Raw genomic sequence first — 19,201 nt, forward strand, 5'->3', positions numbered from 1 at the left:
ATTACACGCCAATGTCCAATTATGCAAATTAGCTGATGATGTCATTTAGCGACTTCTAGGGACTTTGAGGACAGCCAATAGCTACTCTCCTTACTGAGGAGTTGGCAACACTGCCAGACGGACGACCGCGGCGCCGTGGCCACCCGGAGCTCACAGCTTCGGACCACTATCGTTGCGTGATGACGTCACATCCCTGCGTCGCTCTCAAACCCCGCCTACATTTTACCGTACTCTCCGGAGTGGGACCGCGCCACACAGTTGGTCCGGGTGCGGCTCACGGAGTCGCAGCAGAGGGACCAAAGAGCCACGTGCGGCTCACGGAGCCGCGGGTTGCCGACCCTTGTTCATGACGTTCAACTGCTTCCTCTCTCAAGCCAAATGTGGCTCAGATATGTGAGAAGAAGCGCTGCCAAGAGAAACCACGTTCAGAAGAACCATTCATGATCTTCACTCAGTGTTCCATTCATGTTCGGGACTAACATGTTCAGAAGAAATGATTAAAACAGTTAATAATGACGTTTGAGGAGGTTTTGTACAACTTTTTTTTGTGGAATCCCTGATGTGGTCCAGCCTCACCCAGACTCTGCCCACAGTTATCATCAGTATCAGGACCGGAAGAGACAGAGCAGCCTGCTGCCTGGTTCTGTAGAGGAACACAGTTATCATCAGTATCAGGACCGGAAGAGACAGAGCAGCCTGCTGCCTGGTTCTGTAGAGGAACACAGTTATCATCAGTACCAGGACCAGAAGAGACAGAGCAGCCTGCTGCCTGGTTCCGTAGAGGAACACAGTTATCATCAGTATCAGGACCGGAAGAGACAGAGCAGCCTGCTGCCTGGTTCTGTAGAGGAACACAGTTATCATCAGTACCAGGACCAGAAGAGACAGAGCAGCCTGCTGCCTGGTTCCGTAGAGGAACACAGTTATCATCAGTACCAGGACCAGAAGAGACAGAGCAGCCTGCTGTCTGGTTCTGTAGAGGAAGTTCGTTGAGTACGAAGGACAAAGACACGGATCCCGGGCTGCTTATTTAAATGTTCTTATTAATCCTGTGTAAAATCACCATAAGCAGTAAGCAACCCGATATAGTCAGAATTAAGTGATTTAATGTGAATTCACATCTACGGGCAAATGATGAGGGAAGGACAGACGTCTCTCCGTGAAAAAAAAAAGATCTCGAATTTGTTTTTCGACTTTTTCTGAGGCCATGAAGGTTTTTTTTTTGTTTTAGCCTCGGAATTTTTTTTTTTTCTTCAGTTGCCCTAAAACTCTTCCGTAATGGTTATCTTCCTGAGGGCACATGCCCCAGACTTAAGATAACAAGCGGTGTTAGACAAGTAATGCAGTATTTCTCATTATTATTTATAATGGCAACATTGCAGGCATAAATATAAATGAACACCAGAGAAACACGGCTATTAATATCTTTGTTGGGATTTATGGTTGGTTCTTAGCATTAGATTACTATAAGTAATAGATTACCGAAAGTAATAAATCACTGGAAGTAATTTATGAAAAATTGAAATCATTAATGGAAGTAAACGACTCATTAACGACTCCTAAAGTAATTGATTAATCCACCTGGCTCTGGACGTTATATAAGCTTCCTGAGTGTTTCTTTAGATAAAAGTAATCTCGTTGAGATTACAAGCTATTTATTTTTTTCCTTATCCTCAACTATTATTATATTATAGCAAAGTGAGTTGGAAAACTCACTTTGCTATAATATAATAATAGTTCTTTAATTAATTGTGTTTCCTTAGCTCTTCTTTCTTCATTCCACTTTTTACTGAAAGTTATATAGAATATTTTTCTGACATAAAATTTAAGATATTCCCATTTTTGAGTGGTGAAAATCAATAGATCATTTATAGTATCCAAACTTATTTTTTTTCATGTTGTTACAGTACTCTGGATTGGTTAATAAATTAGCATTACATTTCCAATAGTATTTGGGCTTTTTAGTTTGATGGCTTTTACTTGATTTAAAATGTTCTTGGTCACAATGGTCACTTAAAGGGCCGGTTGAAATGGAAGACGGTGTGACGTCGTCCCAAACAGAATCTGAAGCAAGCCAGCAATCAATTCCTGATTTGTATATTATTAGTATATTGCCTTTTATCCATATTTAACTTTCTCCATACATCTATCTGATTGTTTTCTTTAAATGAATTCCTCTATAATTGGATTCGGATGTTCTTGTAAGGATCTGGGAGGTCATCTGTCAAAATATTCATCAGGAGTTAAATTGAAATCTTCAGTTGGGAAATTGGAGTGTAATTCGTCTATGAGTACTGTAACCTGATGTAGCAAGTTCTGCTTAGTGATCTTCATTATAAACATAAATATTTACTAATGTAATAATGGTATTGTTAATCTCAAGAACACATGCCACCCGATGGCCTGTGCTCCTTATCTGCTTTATCTTTGATGATTTTTCCAGGACGACTGTTGAAACCAACAGTAACCCCTACAGAGCGGTTAGCACCGTGACTAAATAGAATCGTATCGCCCTCTTGTTGGGACCAGAACTTGACCATCTGTTGAATCAGAATGTGGTCCCCGAAGGAACACATTAGCTTTTGGCCCTTTACAAAATAAAAGAATAGCTTTACATTTGATAGTCTTGTATTAAACGAAGAAAAAAAAAAATCTGTTTTCAGTTGAAACACAGAACACACAAATTTAGTACTTAGTAACTCATTAAACTAGTTTAGGAGGTGAGTAAGAACTAACTGTGCGGTGGGAGTCCCATAAACATATTTTTCACTATATTTGCTTGGTTCAAATGATGTTCAACCCAAACCAGCAATCTCTTCAGTGACCTCTGAATCCGGCCATCTTTCCTCGGTCCTTGGCCACAGAGCTTGTCTGGACGTCCAGTCGTCCTGCGTTACTTCCTCTGCAAAGTGGATGCCTTCTTCTTTACACACTGGAGAGGTCTTGATTCGCTTCCATATCTCGTCTCTCAACCCTCGTTTTGGCAAAGAGAATAATGATCTGCCTTTGTCTAGAATTGATCTTCTTTCCAATCCTGTCCAATCCTGTCCAATCCAATCCTCGTCGCCAGGTCAGGTGCATTTTTTTTTTTTGCAAGAGGTTCACAACTTCTTCTCTTATGTTCTCATCGGCACGTTCTTTCTTTCCTTTTGCCAACAGACACCATCTTCTCTTGCATCTTTCCTGGCTCAGTAACTCTCCATGTCTTTTTTCATGGTCTTGACTCCCGTCCTGCAGTCCTTTATTTCCTCCGAGTTGAACTGCAGTTTTAGAAAGCGCCGCCAGCATACTACTTTGTTGCTGCATCTGATTGCTCATGTCTTCCGTGCGGTCGCCCAAACAGCTTCCCAGTGAGTCAATAGCTTTCACTATATGCTCAACTGAGGTGTTGGAGAGCTCGTCTGAAGGCGCACCTCTCGCTCTCTTTTCCATCACGCTTTTTTCTGAAGTGTTCGTTGGCGTCACGGACCTTCTTTCCCCTTTGGAATTAGTATTAGCTACTTCCATAGCACAGGCATGCTCGTCTTTTTTAGGAGTTGTTTTAAAGGCGAGGGACGTGGATGCTGCAGTCTTCGTGTTGTTGCTCATCTTCTCAGCCGTGTTTGGGATATGCACAGATTGATTGTAGAGTTTTAGCTGTTCAAAATAACATTATGTCAGGACTCTGTTGAAGAGCTCGGGGCGACGCGACCAGTCAGCACGCCATTCGACACAGAACTCTTCTTTAGATGTTATTGCCTTGTAGCTTTTTGTCCTTTTTCATTGAGTACTGTGTTTTGACTTTGGCTTTGTTGCCTTTTAACGGTAACCATGGAAACCACAGGTCTATTGTTGGTATTTCTAACGGTAACCATGGAAACCACATGTCTACTGTTGGTATCTTGGTAATTAATCCTGGCCTGTATTTTCACAATAAAAGTTTGCTTCGGGCTTTTTACTTTAATGGCCACACACTGAATGACTTTAATTGTGAAACAGGAAGTGGAGCTACAGAGTGAGTTCCCACTGTTTCTTCTTGAAGAACTGAATGTGTGCAAAACTCTCGACAGTCTTATCAGGCCAGTGGGCCCACGTAGTACTCTACACACTACACACTGTTCCCACTATACACATTGTACACACTGTAGTCATTGTTCACACTGTACAGAGTGTACACATTGTTCACACTGTTCACACTGATCTCAATCCAGAGTCGAACACCATTAAATAATTTTTTCCTTGCCTTCATGTGTTCATGAATACTGACTTCATGTGAAGAAGGGTCAGGGTAGTACAGGTTCCTGCCGTGTGTGTCTGCTGTGTATCTGTGTGTGTGTGTCTGTGTGTGTCTCTGTGTGTCTCTGTGTGTCTGCTGTGTGTGTCTCTGTGTGTGTTTGCTGTGTCTCTGTGTGTCTGCTGTGTGTGTCTCTGTGTGTGTCTCTGTGTGTCTGCTGTGTGTGTCTGCTGTGTGTGTCTCTGTGTGTCTGCTGTGTGTGTCTCTGTGTGTGTCTGCTGTGTGTGTCTCTGTGTCTCTGTGTGTGTTTGCTGTGTATCTGTGTGTGTGTCTCTGTGTGTGTCTCTGTGTGTCTGTGTGTGTGTTTGCTGTGTATCTGTGTGTGTGTCTCTGTGTGTCTGTGTGTGTCTCTGTGTGTCTGTGTGTGTCTCTGTGTGTGTTTGCTGTGTATCTGTGTGTGTCTCTGTGTATGTCTCTGTGTATCTGTGTGTGTGTCTCTGTGTGTATCTGTGTGTGTCTCTGTGTGTCTGTGTGTGTCTCTGTGTGTCTGTGTGTGTCTGTGTGTGTCTCTGTGTATGTCTGCTGTGTGTCTTCTGTGTGTGTCTTCTGTGTGTGATTGAAGCTCCATGTGGACGAGAGTTTAAATGATCTGTGGTTAACCTTTGACCCCTCCTGCTGTGTGTGTCCATGCAGTGGTGTCAGAGTGGGTCAGCTCAGCGGGCTCCTGTCAGGGCCGCTGCTTCGAGCTGGAGGTGGTCGATCCTCCAGGATGCCGGTGTGACAATCTGTGTAAAACCTACTATAGCTGCTGCTCCGACTTCGACCTGCACTGTCTGAAGACAGGTGAGTGTCTCACTCCTCCAGACCCAGCTCACTCCTTCTCTAAACCTAGCTCACTCCTCCTCTACACCCAGCTCACTCCTCTTCTACACCCAGCTCACTCGTTCTCTAAACCTAGCTCACTCCTCTTCTACACCCAGCTCACTCCTTCTCTAAACCTAGCTCACTCCTCTTCTACACCCAGCTCACTCCTTCTCTAAAACCTAGCTCACACCTCCTCTACACCCAGCTCACTCCTTCTCTAAAACCTAGCTCACTCCTCTTCTACACCCAGCTCACTCCTTCTCTAAACCTAGCTCACTTCTCTTCTACACCCAGCTCACTCCTTCTCTAAAACCTAGCTCACTCCTCTTCTACACCCAGCTCACTCCTTCTCTAAACCTAGCTCACTTCTCTTCTACACCCAGCTCACTCCTTCTCTAAACCTAGCTCACTTCTCTTCTACACCCAGCTCACTCCTTCTCTAAACCTAGCTCACTTCTCTTCTACACCCAGCTCACTCCTTCTCTAAACCTAGCTCACACCTCCTCTACACCCAGCTCACTCCTTCTCTAAAACCTAGCTCACTCCTCTTCTACACCCAGCTCACTCCTTCTCTAAACCTAGCTCACTTCTCTTCTACACCCAGCTCACTCCTTCTCTAAACCTAGCTCACTCCTCTTCTACACCCAGCTCACTCCTCTTCTACACCCAGCTCACTCCTTCTCTAAACCTAGCTCACTCCTCTTCTACACCCAGCTCACTCCTTCTCTAAAACCTAGCTCACTCCTCTTCTACACCCAGCTCACTCCTTCTCTAAACCTAGCTCACTTCTCTTCTACACCCAGCTCACTCCTTCTCTAAACCTAGCTCACTTCTCTTCTACACCCAGCTCACTCCTTCTCTAAACCTAGCTCACTTCTCTTCTACACCCAGCTCACTCCTTCTCTAAACCTAGCTCACACCTCCTCTACACCCAGCTCACTCCTTCTCTAAAACCTAGCTCACTCCTCTTCTACACCCAGCTCACTCCTTCTCTAAACCTAGCTCACTTCTCTTCTACACCCAGCTCACTCCTTCTCTAAACCTAGCTCACTCCTCTTCTACACCCAGCTCACTCCTTCTCTAAACCTAGCTCACTCCTCTTCTACACCCAGCTCACTCCTTCTCTAAAACCTAGCTCACTCCTTCTCTAAACCTAGCTCACTCCTCTTCTACACCCAGCTCACTCCTTCTCTAAAACCTAGCTCACTCCTCTTCTACACCCAGCTCACTCCTTCTCTAAACCTAGCTCACTCCTCTTCTACACCCAGCTCACTCCTTCTCTAAAACCTAGCTCACTCCTCTTCTACACCCAGCTCACTCCTTCTCTAAACCTAGCTCACTTCTCTTCTACACCCAGCTCACTCCTTCTCTAAACCTAGCTCACTTCTCTTCTACACCCAGCTCACTCCTTCTCTAAACCTAGCTCACACCTCCTCTACACCCAGCTCACTCCTTCTCAAAACCTAGCGCACTCCTCCTCTACACCCAGCTCACTCCTCCAGGGCCCAGCTGCTGCTGCCAAGTCCTGTGATCAATGTGACGTTCCAGCGACACGAACATGCCAATAGACAATGTTCATGTTTCTCCTGATTGACCCAAACTGAATTAAGACAAACATCATCATCATCATCATCATCATCATCATCATCATCATCATCATCATCATCATCATCATCATCATCATCATCATCATCATCATCATCATCATCATCATCATCATCATCTCTGTTTCTCTTTGGTTTCAAGGCATCAGCAGCATTTCTCAAGTTGTCTGCACATTTCTTTAGTCGTTTTTATAGAAGTTTGATTGTGATGGTGTACAACATTTTACTAACATCAGCATTTCTAATGACGCAGAGATAATGAAGAAAAAATACAACCAAGTGGACAAGCAAGAAGACAGTAACATCATCGTCTCTTCATAACAATGTCATTTGAGATAAATTCAAACAACACTCAGCAAGAGGGTGAAAAGAGAAAGAGCACTATTAGAATGAAGACCCAAACTCGGACATGAAGGAACTTCATGTTAAGTTCAGGAAGATTGAAGGACCTTCGCTCGGGTTTCTTCATCAGCAGAGCTCCATCCATGCAGAGATCTGAAGCAGCTCTGCTGGAACTGATACACACATGAATCAATGGCAGCTGCTGGCGATTTTCATCTGGTGCTGATTTGGAGCTCGGCCGGGTGTTGCCCGGCGTCACCATGGTAACCGCGGCCCCATCTTGAAGACATTAACCCAACTGCGGCGTGACAGTTTCCAAAACAGCATCAAACACTGCTGCTCTTCTCGTCACTGGATCCGCTCGCTCACATGCAATAATCTGGAACACATTGACTCACTGCAGAGTTCTGCTGCTCCGGTTTGATTCTGGCTTTAGAACTCATTCTGATGTACGGTGATAAGGTTACTGTCATACAATTATGACAACCTCAAAGGTGATGAGAACCTGAGGTGTGATGAGGCGATGATGTGATGAGATGATGAAGGGGTGAAGGGATGAGATGTCATTGTGATGAGATGATGATGTGATAAGATTATGAGATGATGATGTGATGAGATTATGAGTTGGTGATGAGATGAGGTGATGAATTGATGTGGTGAAGTGATGAGATGATGAAGTGAGGTGATGTGAAGTGAGGACATGATGATGTGATGAGGTGATGTGGTGAAGTGATGACATGATGATGTGATGATGAAGTGATGACATGATGATGTGATGATGAAGTGACGTGATGAGGTGATGTGGTGAAGTGATGTGATGAGGTGAAGTGATGACATGATGATGTGATGATGAAGTGATGACATGATGATGTGATGATGAAGTGATGACATGATGATGTGATGATGAAGTGATGTGATGAGGTCATGTGGTGAAGTGATGACATGATGATGTGATGATGAAGTGATGTGATGAGGTGATGTGGTGAAGTGATGACATGATGATGTGATGATGAAGTGATGTGATGTGAAGTGAGGACATGATGATGTGATAAGGTGATGTGGTGAAGTGATGAGGTGATGTGATGAAGTGATGTGATGAGGTCATGTGGTGAAGTGATGACATGATGATGTGATGATGAAGTGATGTGATGAGGTGATGTGGTGAAGTGATGACATGATGATGTGATGATGAAGTGATGTGATGTGAAGTGAGGACATGATGATGTGATGAGGTGATGTGGTGAAGTGATGTGATGAGGTGATGATGTGATGATGAAGTGATGTGATGTGAAGTGATGTGATGTGAAGTGAGGACATTATGATGTGATGAGGTGATGTGGTGAAGTGATGTGATGAGGTGATGATGTGATGATGAAGTGATGACATGATGATGTGATGATGAAGTGATGTGATGAGGTCATGTGGTGAAGTGATGACATGATGATGTGATGATGAAGTGATGTGATGAGGTCATGTGGTGAAGTGATGACATGATGGTGTGATGATGAAGTGATGTGATGAGGTCATGTGGTGAAGTGATGACATGATGATGTGATGATGAAGTGATGTGATGTGAAGTGAGGACATGATGATGTGATGAGGTGATGTGGTGATGTGGTGATGAGGTGATGTGGTGAAGTGATGACATGATGAGGGGATGAAGTGATGTGATGAGGTGAAGTGATGACATGATGATGTGCTGAGGTGATGTGGTGATGAGGTGATGTGGTGAAGTGATGACATGATGAGGTGATGAAGTGATGTGATGAGGTGAAGTGATGACATGATGATGTGATGATGAAGTGATGTGATGAGGTCATGTGGTGAAGTGATGATGTGATGAGATGAGGTTGGTGAAGTGATGACATGATGATGTGATGAGGTGATGATGTGAGAACATGATGATGTGGTGATATAATGAAGTGACGATTTGCCGTCCTGTCACAGAGGGAGGGTTCGAATGCATGGCGGATCGCTGCGGCGAAGAGAGGAACCAGGAACACGCCTGCCACTGCTCTGATGACTGTCTGGAAAGAGGAGACTGCTGCTCCAACTACAAAACCCTCTGCAAAGGTACAACACAGGAAGCACTCCGTCAGCCACAACATTATGACCTCCCACCTTTCCAACAGCCACATAATGTTGTGGCTGATTGACTGGTCGCTGGTCATAATGTTGTAGCTGGCCGACTGGTCGCTGGTCATAATGTTGTAGCTGGCTGACTGGTCGCTGGTCATAATGTTGTAGCTGGCTGACAGTCGCTGGTCATAATGTTGTGGCTGACAGGTTGTGGTCTTGTTCTCAGGTGAGACTGCGTGGAATCAAGGAGACTGTGAGGAGATCCAGATGGCCCAGTGTCCTGCAGGGTGAGACTGTCTGTTGTTCAGCCTCCCCCCCCAGAACCTCCCCACAACCCCCCCAGAGGACCCCTCACAACCCTGGGAGAACCCCCCCCCAGAACCCCTCTGACGTTGGTAAACTGGGCATGTCTGTCAGGGTGGACATTGGTAAAGTGGGCGTGTCAGTGATGGTGAACATGAGTAAAGTGGGCGTGTATGTGAGGTTGAACATGAGGAAAGTGGGCGTGTCTGTCCGGATGAACATTGGTAAAGTGGGCGTGTCCACCAGGGTGAATGTTGGTGAAGTGGGCGTGTCCATCAGGGTGAATGTTGGTGAAGTGGGCGTGTCTGTTAGGTTGAATATGAGTAAAGTCAAGCTCACAGCCAACCAGAGGAGGACTGATCTTTTCCCGTCTGTCTCCCCAGCTTTGTTCGTCCTCCTCTCATCATGGTCTCTGTCGACGGGTTCCGAGCTTCGTACCTGAAGAAGGGCAAAGCAGTGATCCCCAACATCCACAAACTGAGTACGTCTGCTGTCTTCATGAGCTGTGACGGTGGAGGGATTCCTCCAACCGGCTGGCAGGTTTATCGTTGTGGAAACAGATTTTTAATGGTTGAAGTCTTCACTCTCAGGAACATGCGGCACGTCTGCGCCATACATGCGACCCGTTTACCCAACGAAGACCTTTCCCAACCTCTACACTCTGGCTACCGTGAGTGACCCTGCTTCATGTTCCCATCATCCACCACTGCACTCACCTGCTGCTGGTGACCAGGCTGATGGAGTCTCCCTCTCCCTTTGCAGGGGCTGTACCCAGAGTCCCACGGCATTGTGGGAAACACCATGCAAGACCCAGTGTTCAACGCAACGTTTAGCCTGCGCACCAGAGAGAAGCTCAACCACCGCTGGTGGGGCGGACAGCCGGTAGGTTCCCCTACCCTAACCACCGCTGGTGGGGCAGACAGCCGGTAGGTTCCCCTACCCTAACCACCGCTGGTGGGGCAGACAGCCAGTAGGTTCCCCTACCCTAACCACCGCAAGTGGGGCAGACAGCCGGTGAGTTCTTTGAACCACCGCTGGATGGATGGACGGATGGTGGATGGATGAATGGTGAATGGATAGACAGATAGACAGATCCGACAGAGCCACATCAGCCGCAGTCCCACCGTACTTTTTGTTCCGGGGCGGGGCAGGGTGGGTTTTCTCGTGGTCCCACTGAAAAGTTGTGGATGGTACAGAAAAAAACGCGACCACCGGCTACAATTTTCTGTCACTACTCCGTTGAGGTACCTAGCACTGAGGAACGGGTCTGTGAGGAGGAGCGACAACGCAGCCGTCTGCTGATTGGTCAGTGACGATCGTCACTCTCGACTTGCCCGCAATATTTCAATATATCATGTGCCGTAAACCCTCCTGTTGGTGTTTACATACGGCGCTTGTGCTCGGGTTGTTTTGGTGACTCGGTTTATTGAACAGGAGAGGGCGCTGCTGTTCACAAGGAGAAGGTTTGTGCTGTGTCACAGAGAACGAGGTCACGGCTTTACTCAGACGGCTGCAGGGCTGCAGCCAGCCACTGCTGGCCGCATCCTCCTTCTTCGCTCGACAAGTCCCCTCGTCGTTCACAACCCGCCTACATTTTAACCACACTTTCTGCGGTGGGACCGCTCGACAGAGTCGGGCCTGGGTGCGCTTTGCTGTACCTTACCCTCCCGCTCCGGCACGTACGGTGGAACCGTGACTATTATAATTATTACAGCACTGTATTATTCCCAGTGGGGAAATTCATACCCATTGACCTGATTGACCCAATGGTAACAGCCGCACAGAGCAGCGCTCAAGGGGAGCTGGAGGTGGGGGGGCCGGGTCTTGCTCCGGGACCATGAGTGCATGTTTTTGGGAATGTGGGAGGAAACCGGAGAACCCGGAGGAAACCCACGCAGACACAAGGAGAATATGCAAACGCCACACAGAAAGGCCCCTGGATTTGAACTCACGACCTTCTTGCTGCGAGGCGAGAGCGCTAACCACTGTGCGGCTATGTGTATAGTGAGCAGCAGAGAAGCAGCCTCCACATGTGTCCGGATTCAGACTGAATCATTGTGTTTTTTGGTTGCAGATCTGGATCACCGCAGAGCAGCAGGGAGTGAAGCCCGGCACGTTCTTCTGGCCTATGTACGTAAAGTAGTAGCGGATTACTTTCAATTGCTACTGATGATCAATACTATTTTACAGTTCAATATTCAACAGTGATGGTCACATTCACTCAGGACAGGCAGCTTTCATACAAAGACAGAGGTCTGAGGTCAGTTTGAAAATTGACCATGACAACAAACTTGTGACTCACCGAAACAGGAACTTTGTTGGAAGGATTCTTAGGTTTTAACCTGAGACAATGTATCGCGGTATCACGGTTTCATTCCCAGTTTGATTCCTGGTTTGATTGTCAGTTTGAGTCTTGGTTTGACTTCCGGTTTGATTCCGGGTAGCAACGGTTGGCAAAACATTGTGGTAATGTATTGTTGTGAGCTGGGTCGTTAAAAAGACAAGTCCTCATTGAAGGGTTAGGAAAAAGGCTTCAAATCAAAGACTCTGTGAATTTGCTGGCAGTTTGTGACCTCTGATCTACAACTGTTCACCATAACTGTTAATTTCACAGCCAAACCTTCTGTTTACACCCCAAATCAAAGTCATCATTCAATTCAAATACTTTCAACTTCACTTATATAGCACCAAATACAACACAGTCATTTCTAGGTGCTTTTTACAGTTAGAAACCCAACAAGTCCACATGAGCAAGCATCATCGATTTACTGGATATAAATGTATTTTAGAGGAAAAATCTCTCAGCTTTGTTCAATGTGTTTCAGTATTATCTTAAATCATTAGATTAATGAGAACAAACCTGATCTAACATGATCAGTACCATCTATAAGCTAACCACTAGTGGTATTAAAATGAGGCCTCGTCAACCACCATCTTTATTTTCTGGAGCCACCAGATGACGTTGTCTGTTCCACACATCATTGCCAGTCCTTCAGCCACTATCTTGAAACCCAGAGCACCATCTAGTGGAATCAGAAATTAAAGACAGCGGTTCATGAGGCTTCATTCGGCCTACACTACCAACCACTTATTCTTGCATTACCACTTTGCAAGACAAGATGGTGTATTGAGTCCATTTAAAGAAACGGTTGAGGAATCAGAGAACAATGTGTTTGCTCACTGTCACCACAACAATGTGCATTGACATTGTTAGGCCTGTGGGGTTAACCCTAACCCTAACACATTTTGCTAGACGATATATTGTCCTACAAATTACTGCCGATAAATGATATTGTCCCAAAAATCTTTTGAGATCAAATATACCATAAATGTAATGATAATATATCATAATAATGCAAGTTTACATTTGGGGTGGGTGGTCTGGAGTGATGAGGGTGAATAGGTGTAATGACCTGGAACGTCCACCAGGTGGAGGCAGACGGCGGGTCAGTGTGAGTGGGGGTAACGACCTCGAACGTCCACCTGAGGGAGGCAGACGTCAGGTTTGGTGTGGTTACCGGGATGTTCACTGGGGGGGGCGTGAGGCGGCGGGCAGAGGAGAGCACAATGATTTGATGCGTCCACCAGGTGGACGTAAAGAGAGATTGCGATGACGCACGCAGCCACGAGAGGCGTTTGACTAACTCTTTCTGCGGATGTGGCGGTTGCTTAGTGACCAGATAAACAAGACGCCCGTCGCATGCGAATGTGCGAGGGGTCGCGCGGAGCGGTACGGTCTCACCAAAGCAGAACTGTTCCTGTAGCGACCTGACGGTTTTGTTGGCCCGGTTCTGAGCGCCGGAGTTCTAACTGGATGTCGGAGCATGCAGCCAGAACTCTGGTGATCGTACAGATGTGTTTTAGCGGCACCAGATAGCAGTTTGGTTGCTAAATGTGGCTATGTGTGTGAGCTTATCTCAATCAGATAACACTAACCCCAATTTAGCGTGCGCAATCCGAAGTTCGGTTCCGATCCCCGGTTCCTCCACACAGAGCTAGAAGTAGCTTCTGAAAGTTCACTTGATTCTCTGGTTTCTGAGGTGGAAAACCAGAGTCTCGTACCTGCGATGGTGCGCGTGAACATCGCGTTCACAAACCGCTTGCAGCTTGGCAGCTACAGCTTTAATGACACATTAAACACATTGCATGTCAGCTTCAGGCTAATCTAACAATGCTGCCCAGACAAAAGCTCTTACTCCTCGTTGCGCTGTGTTGTTCAGCACCGTCCGTGGGGCTGCGCGGTTCTGTGAGGCAGCGGTAACTTGTTACCGGGTCTGAACTTGGCGTCACGAATTCCAGAAAAGTTGGGACGCTGTGCAGCGGTGCTGACAGACGCTGGCTTGCTTCCCAAAGGTCAGGGGGAAAAAAAGAAAAAGGGAAAGAGAAGAAGTCCAAACTGTGTCCTGCTCGTCCAGCAGGCTGAACCTCGGTTTGGTTCCGTTTGTCCACTTTTGTGCTCTCTCTCCGTTCCGATGCGGCCGGCAGAGACGTGTCTCTCTCGGCGGTTGGGGATGAGAATCCAGGAGCAGTTAATTGGAAGGCAGTTTCACCAAGTTGGAATTTCAGACCCCTGCGGTGTCCGGGTCGGTTCAACCAATGAGTGGCTGGCAGCTAAGAACTCTGCATTCACTGCTGAGCTTCTATTGGTTTCTAACATGGGGTGTGTGGCCCTACTGGGGTCGCAGCCTTCCTCCCTGCTGTTTTATGGCCTGCTCCAGTGTTCCTGGTGTTTCTCCTCTGGGGGGAGAAACTGCTGGAGGAGTTCGATGGAATCTTGAGCCCAACAATTGGAATGTCAAGAACTTTTAAATAATTCAAATAGATAAAACAAACAAAAACTTAAATACAAATCACAACCGCAAACAATAAAATTAATCCAATCTCAGTTAAGAAAAAAACCCAACCAAATATAAAACCACACACGCCCAAAACAATAAATAATATTAAATAATACAAACTCCCAGCTGGGAAAACTAGGTGACGTGGTTATGGTTTAGGGGAGCATGTCAGTGTTTCCTTTCTTTCACTCAAATTTGGCAAACTGGCTGGTCTGTGTTGGTCGGCTTATCTTGCTCATTTGGTTTGAAGCCCAAATATTCCCACACCGGGGCCGTGGCAACAGAGGCACTTGGTTTTGCCACCATCTTTTTCTCCTAATTTCTACTAAGGCACCTCACGATCAGTGTTGCCACAGTTACCTTGAAAAAGTAATCCGATAACTGATTACTAGTTACTCCTTTAGAAAATAACTTTGTTTCTTTACTGATTGTGGTGTACTTAATATAACGAGGCGAGGCACGCGCTTTACCACTCATAATTCCGATCTCTGGGAGCAACAATAACAAAGTGACAGGAGGGGATTACAGTCTGAACCACAAAGTTGTGACATGCGCAGGAGGCATAAAAGCTAACTACGGCAAGCCTTCAGGGTCAACCTTAATGTACATATTAACAGCATTAATACACCACGCTGATTACTTGTTTTTAAATGAAACTGTTAGATTACAAATAACTTTTCAGTTACTTTCAGCAGCTGCCGACAACACCCCACCTTTTAATTGACCCCTCAATGCCCGCAAATAGTCTTTCATTGATCGATTGATTGATTGATTGATTGATTGCAAGAGTAAGGCTCAGGGTAGTAATACCCAGGTGTTACAGCTGTGAATCCTGTCACGGCAGAAGTGCAGCGAAAGTCACGTGTAAAAAAGAAACCAGCCAATTGTGAAACTGCTTGACTCGTAACTGGTGAGTTGTATCTATTTTCAGGATTTGAAGCTGGAACCAGACTTTTCAGTTGCAAATTACAAATGACCTCTGTATGTATGTGACAACTCTTTATACGCATTGACAAATCCTATTGCATGAAAACATTCTAATACAGATTTTTTACACATTTAGATACCTAATTACAGACAGACAAATTACGAGACGACTTTTTGCAGATTCAGGTTCACATGGACAAAATCTTTTACACACTGACAACTCTGACTTTGGACAGATGGATTGAAACACAGACAGATAACTCTCTATATGTTTGGCTCCAGTCCCAGGGCTGGTTGGTGGTGATGATGGTGATGATGAAGAGGGCTACATGGACCAGGGTTGGTCTCTGGAAGTTGCTCCCTGTTTCCGTATCTTATCGATTCTTTGTTTTTTAGGGGGATTCCTCTGGAGAGACGGATTTTGACGATCCTGCACTGGCTGCTTCTGCCCGACGATGAGAGGTGAGTCCGAAAGAAAATCTCAGAGCGCAGGATTTCACTCTGTAGTACCGTTATGATGGGAGTGTCTGGATTCATTCATACTGATGAGTGGGAGATCCTGCTGCTTTTTCCAAGAGAACTTCTACCTTCAATCTCCATCATTGCCTCAATTTCCAATATAATGTTTTTGGTTTCAGTGAGAAGCTCATGTCACTTCTGTACTTCCTCGAACTTCTCGCAGCCATACTGCTTTTGCAGTGGTGAGGTGGAGAAGTGGCTTGGGATTGGATAACTGTTGAATCCTCTCTGATAGTGGAGCGTCACTCAGTTCTGTTTCCTCTCAGGCCGTACGTCTACGCCGTCCACTCGGAGCAGCCCGACACCTTTGGCCACCGCCTGGGGCCTCTGAGCAGCGAGGTGAGTGTGGCGCCGGAGAATGGTGGGGCCTCCTGAAGACACTCCTCACCACAGTGTGTGTCCACAGCTGGACAACCCCCTGAGGGAGATCGACAACATCATTGGCCACCTGATGAACGGACTCAAGCAGCAGAATCTTCATCGCTGTGTCAACGTCATCATCGTCGGGGACCACGGTACGAGTCCAATGCTCACATCCACCGGGTCTGAGGACGGAGGGCAGGCTCCTCACGTCCTCCCATCCGTCCAGATTCCCGTCATCATTTCTGTGAAGGAACCAAACGAGGCCTTTCTGCTGATGGTTTGGAGTCGGTCTTTATGTCAGTCGATGATTTTCACCTTGTTGTCTCGGGGGTTTTTTCTGTTTAGATTTGGATAAATCAATACATGATGTGTTCTTCTCTTTTTTTTACTAATTCATTTTTTTCAAAGTTTTAATAAGAGAACAGAACATACAAATCCAACTTTAACAGAACAGAACAATGCAGAGCAGAACAATCTCAGCTCAGGCTGAGCTTGCTCTGGCTTATCAGAGAAATGGAAGAAAACTGCCACATTTCTGTATTGCATGGATTTACAGTAGTCCGTGAGAGAGGTTGAAGAAAGTGAAGAGCAGGAGGGTGTCTGCATAGGTCGACCGACCTTAGGAGGGAGTCTCTCCAGGTTAAGTCCGTCCATCAGTCTCAGTGGAGTAAGCGGTGCATTTTCTCATATCAAGTTCTCTCTCACACACAAAATAGCCATTTCAACCTGCACTTCTCAGCTTCGTTCCCACGGAGTCTTAAGGAGAATGTCAATCTTTCCATTTCGTATAACTCTTTTACTGTGTCTGTCCATTCTCTCATCATTGGTGTTTCTCTGCTAAGCCATTTCCTTGGTACAGATTTCTTGCAGGCTTTCAGCAGTACTTTCAAACGGTACTTATCCTGCGATCCGATGGTAGATTACATAAATATACAGTTTGAGTTGAAAGTTATATTCAATGCCAAAACCAAAATCTTCTTTGACTACTTTCAACCAATAAAGTTTGATTCCAGGTGCAACCCCAAAAGATATGCTAATGGTCGACCTTCACAGTATTACATTGTCTCCAGCAATGTCCAAATTCAGTTCGGCCCGTCTGTTCATATTTTCTTTTTTGGGTTGTGAAAAACTTGATAATGTTCCTCGATGCAAATTCCCTCCACCACCATGAACTGGTGGTGGACGAATGAATTTGACATATGTTTAAACCACTCATCTTCTTATTGTGTATTTGCTTTCTTTTGCCAACTACATTTAATCTACAATGTCGAAGTTTTTTTGTAAGATTGCAGACAAAAGTTTAATCTAGAAACTACTCTCTTATAGCTTTTTCCTTTACAGGCATCAATGATAATGTTACTTTTCAAGCATTTTAATTTGTTTGTTTTTTTTTAATCGATTGACAGCACTATTTTCTGTTATTGCGATTAATTGCATTGTTTTTCTACTGAAGACTGAAGCTTGTAATGGATATTTATTGAGGGAAAACCACGGAATTAATATAGACTCAACACACGGAGACTATATTGACTTTCAACGGCTATTTTTATAACGTCCTTTTGGCTCTGCGTGAAACTTTTTCTCCAAGATTAGCAAAATAATAAAAGGCCACTCAATTGCTGGCATGACGACAACGGAAATAGCAATGCCATTCTACAATTGGTAAGACACGAAACCCAACGATTGCTGCACGATCCAGAAGAAATATTAAGTGTCTGGGGATTACTACAAAAAGCTGTATTCAAAACCTCCTTCAGCAGATGAAGACACTATTAGAAACTGTCTCAACACACTTGATCTGCCATCTATTGGCAAAAGGCAGAATAACAGCCTTCTGGCCAAAATAACAAAGGAAGAAATACAGAATGCATTAGTACATTAAAGGCGAGAGGCAATTATACCATTGATTCTAAAAGAAGGCAAAGATACAGAACAATGCAATGATTACAGACCGATCTCAATCCTAAATGTCGACTACAAAATATATACTTCAATACTCTGTAGAAGATTTGAGACCTTCATACTAGAAATCATTGATGAGAATCAAACTGGGTTTCTTAAAGAGCGCCAAACCCAAGACAATATTAGGAGAACACTACACATCATAGATCAAGTACAACAAAGGGGGACTAAAGCTACAATAATAAGCTTAGATGCAGAAAAAGCTTTGGACAGTGTCAGTTGGGAATTTCTATATCTAGTACTGGAACAGTTTGGCTTAAATGAAAAATCAATCCAGAACATCAAACTATCAAGAACCAACTGCCAGGATGAAGGTAAATGGACAATTATCAAAAAGTATAACATTAGAACGAGGCGCCAGACAAGGCTGCTGCTTGAGCCCAACACTCTGCGCCCTTTATATCGAGCCTCCAGCACAGGCAATCCGTCAAAACACCAACCTGGAGGGACGAGACATTAGGAACAAAAAACATATAATTGGCTTCTTCGCGGACGATGTGGTCATTTTCTTAAAGAACCTAGACAAAGGATTCCCCTTGCTGATGACATTTCTCAGTACTTGTGGTCACTTTTCAGGATATAAAGTTAACATTGCAAAAACTCGGGTTCTCACATTCAACTGTTCTCCACTGCAATTAATTGGGGACACATACAGCCTGAATTGGAACTGTAAAACCATGAAATACCTTGGAGTCACAATAACAACGATACCAGACAAATTATAAGACGCTAACTGCAACACGATTGACCAAAACATTCAAAATGATAAATAAAGATGGTCGATCTTAGCTCCAGGATTAAGGTTGTTAAGATGAATATTTTACCAAGGTTTCTATACTTCTTTCAGTCGTTGCCAATAACCATACCTCAAAACCAATTTATATCACGGTTTATTTGGAATGGCAGAAAACCCAGAACAAGATACAAAAGTCTTCAACTTGCAAGGAGTAAGGGTGGATTGTCTCTGCCAAATCCACAAGAATATTTTAATGCAGCACAGCTGAGGCCTGTAGTATGTTGGTACATATCCGAGTATGTTGCAGGTGTACAAATACAAAGTTTGTTGGGTTAAAAAGAACAAACCGAAATGATAAAAAAAAAGGCAATAGCGCCAATAACAAATTTTACGCTGGAAATTTTGGAATGAGGAAATATAAATTGCAAGGAGAGAGGACAATATTGAGTTA

The 19,201-nt window shown here is 45.0% G+C and overlaps 1 protein-coding gene across 1 annotated transcript in view; it reads left to right on the plus strand.

Moving 5' to 3' along the window:
- Positions 1-19,201, plus strand: part of enpp2l (ectonucleotide pyrophosphatase/phosphodiesterase 2-like) — a 56,706-nt gene that overhangs the window by 15,025 nt on the left and 22,480 nt on the right. Inside the window, exons 3-12 of the mRNA XM_080484228.1 lie at positions 4,907-5,056; positions 8,971-9,096; positions 9,329-9,389; positions 9,789-9,886; positions 9,996-10,075; positions 10,168-10,287; positions 11,480-11,535; positions 15,567-15,632; positions 15,956-16,028; positions 16,096-16,204. Of these exons, the coding sequence (XP_080340354.1) occupies positions 4,907-5,056; positions 8,971-9,096; positions 9,329-9,389; positions 9,789-9,886; positions 9,996-10,075; positions 10,168-10,287; positions 11,480-11,535; positions 15,567-15,632; positions 15,956-16,028; positions 16,096-16,204 (939 nt within the window). The remainder of the gene's footprint in view (positions 1-4,906; positions 5,057-8,970; positions 9,097-9,328; positions 9,390-9,788; positions 9,887-9,995; positions 10,076-10,167; positions 10,288-11,479; positions 11,536-15,566; positions 15,633-15,955; positions 16,029-16,095; positions 16,205-19,201) is intronic.

Source organism: Lipophrys pholis (genome assembly GCF_963383615.2).
Source record: "Lipophrys pholis genome assembly, chromosome: 17".
NCBI classification, from domain to species: domain Eukaryota; kingdom Metazoa; phylum Chordata; class Actinopteri; order Blenniiformes; family Blenniidae; genus Lipophrys; species Lipophrys pholis.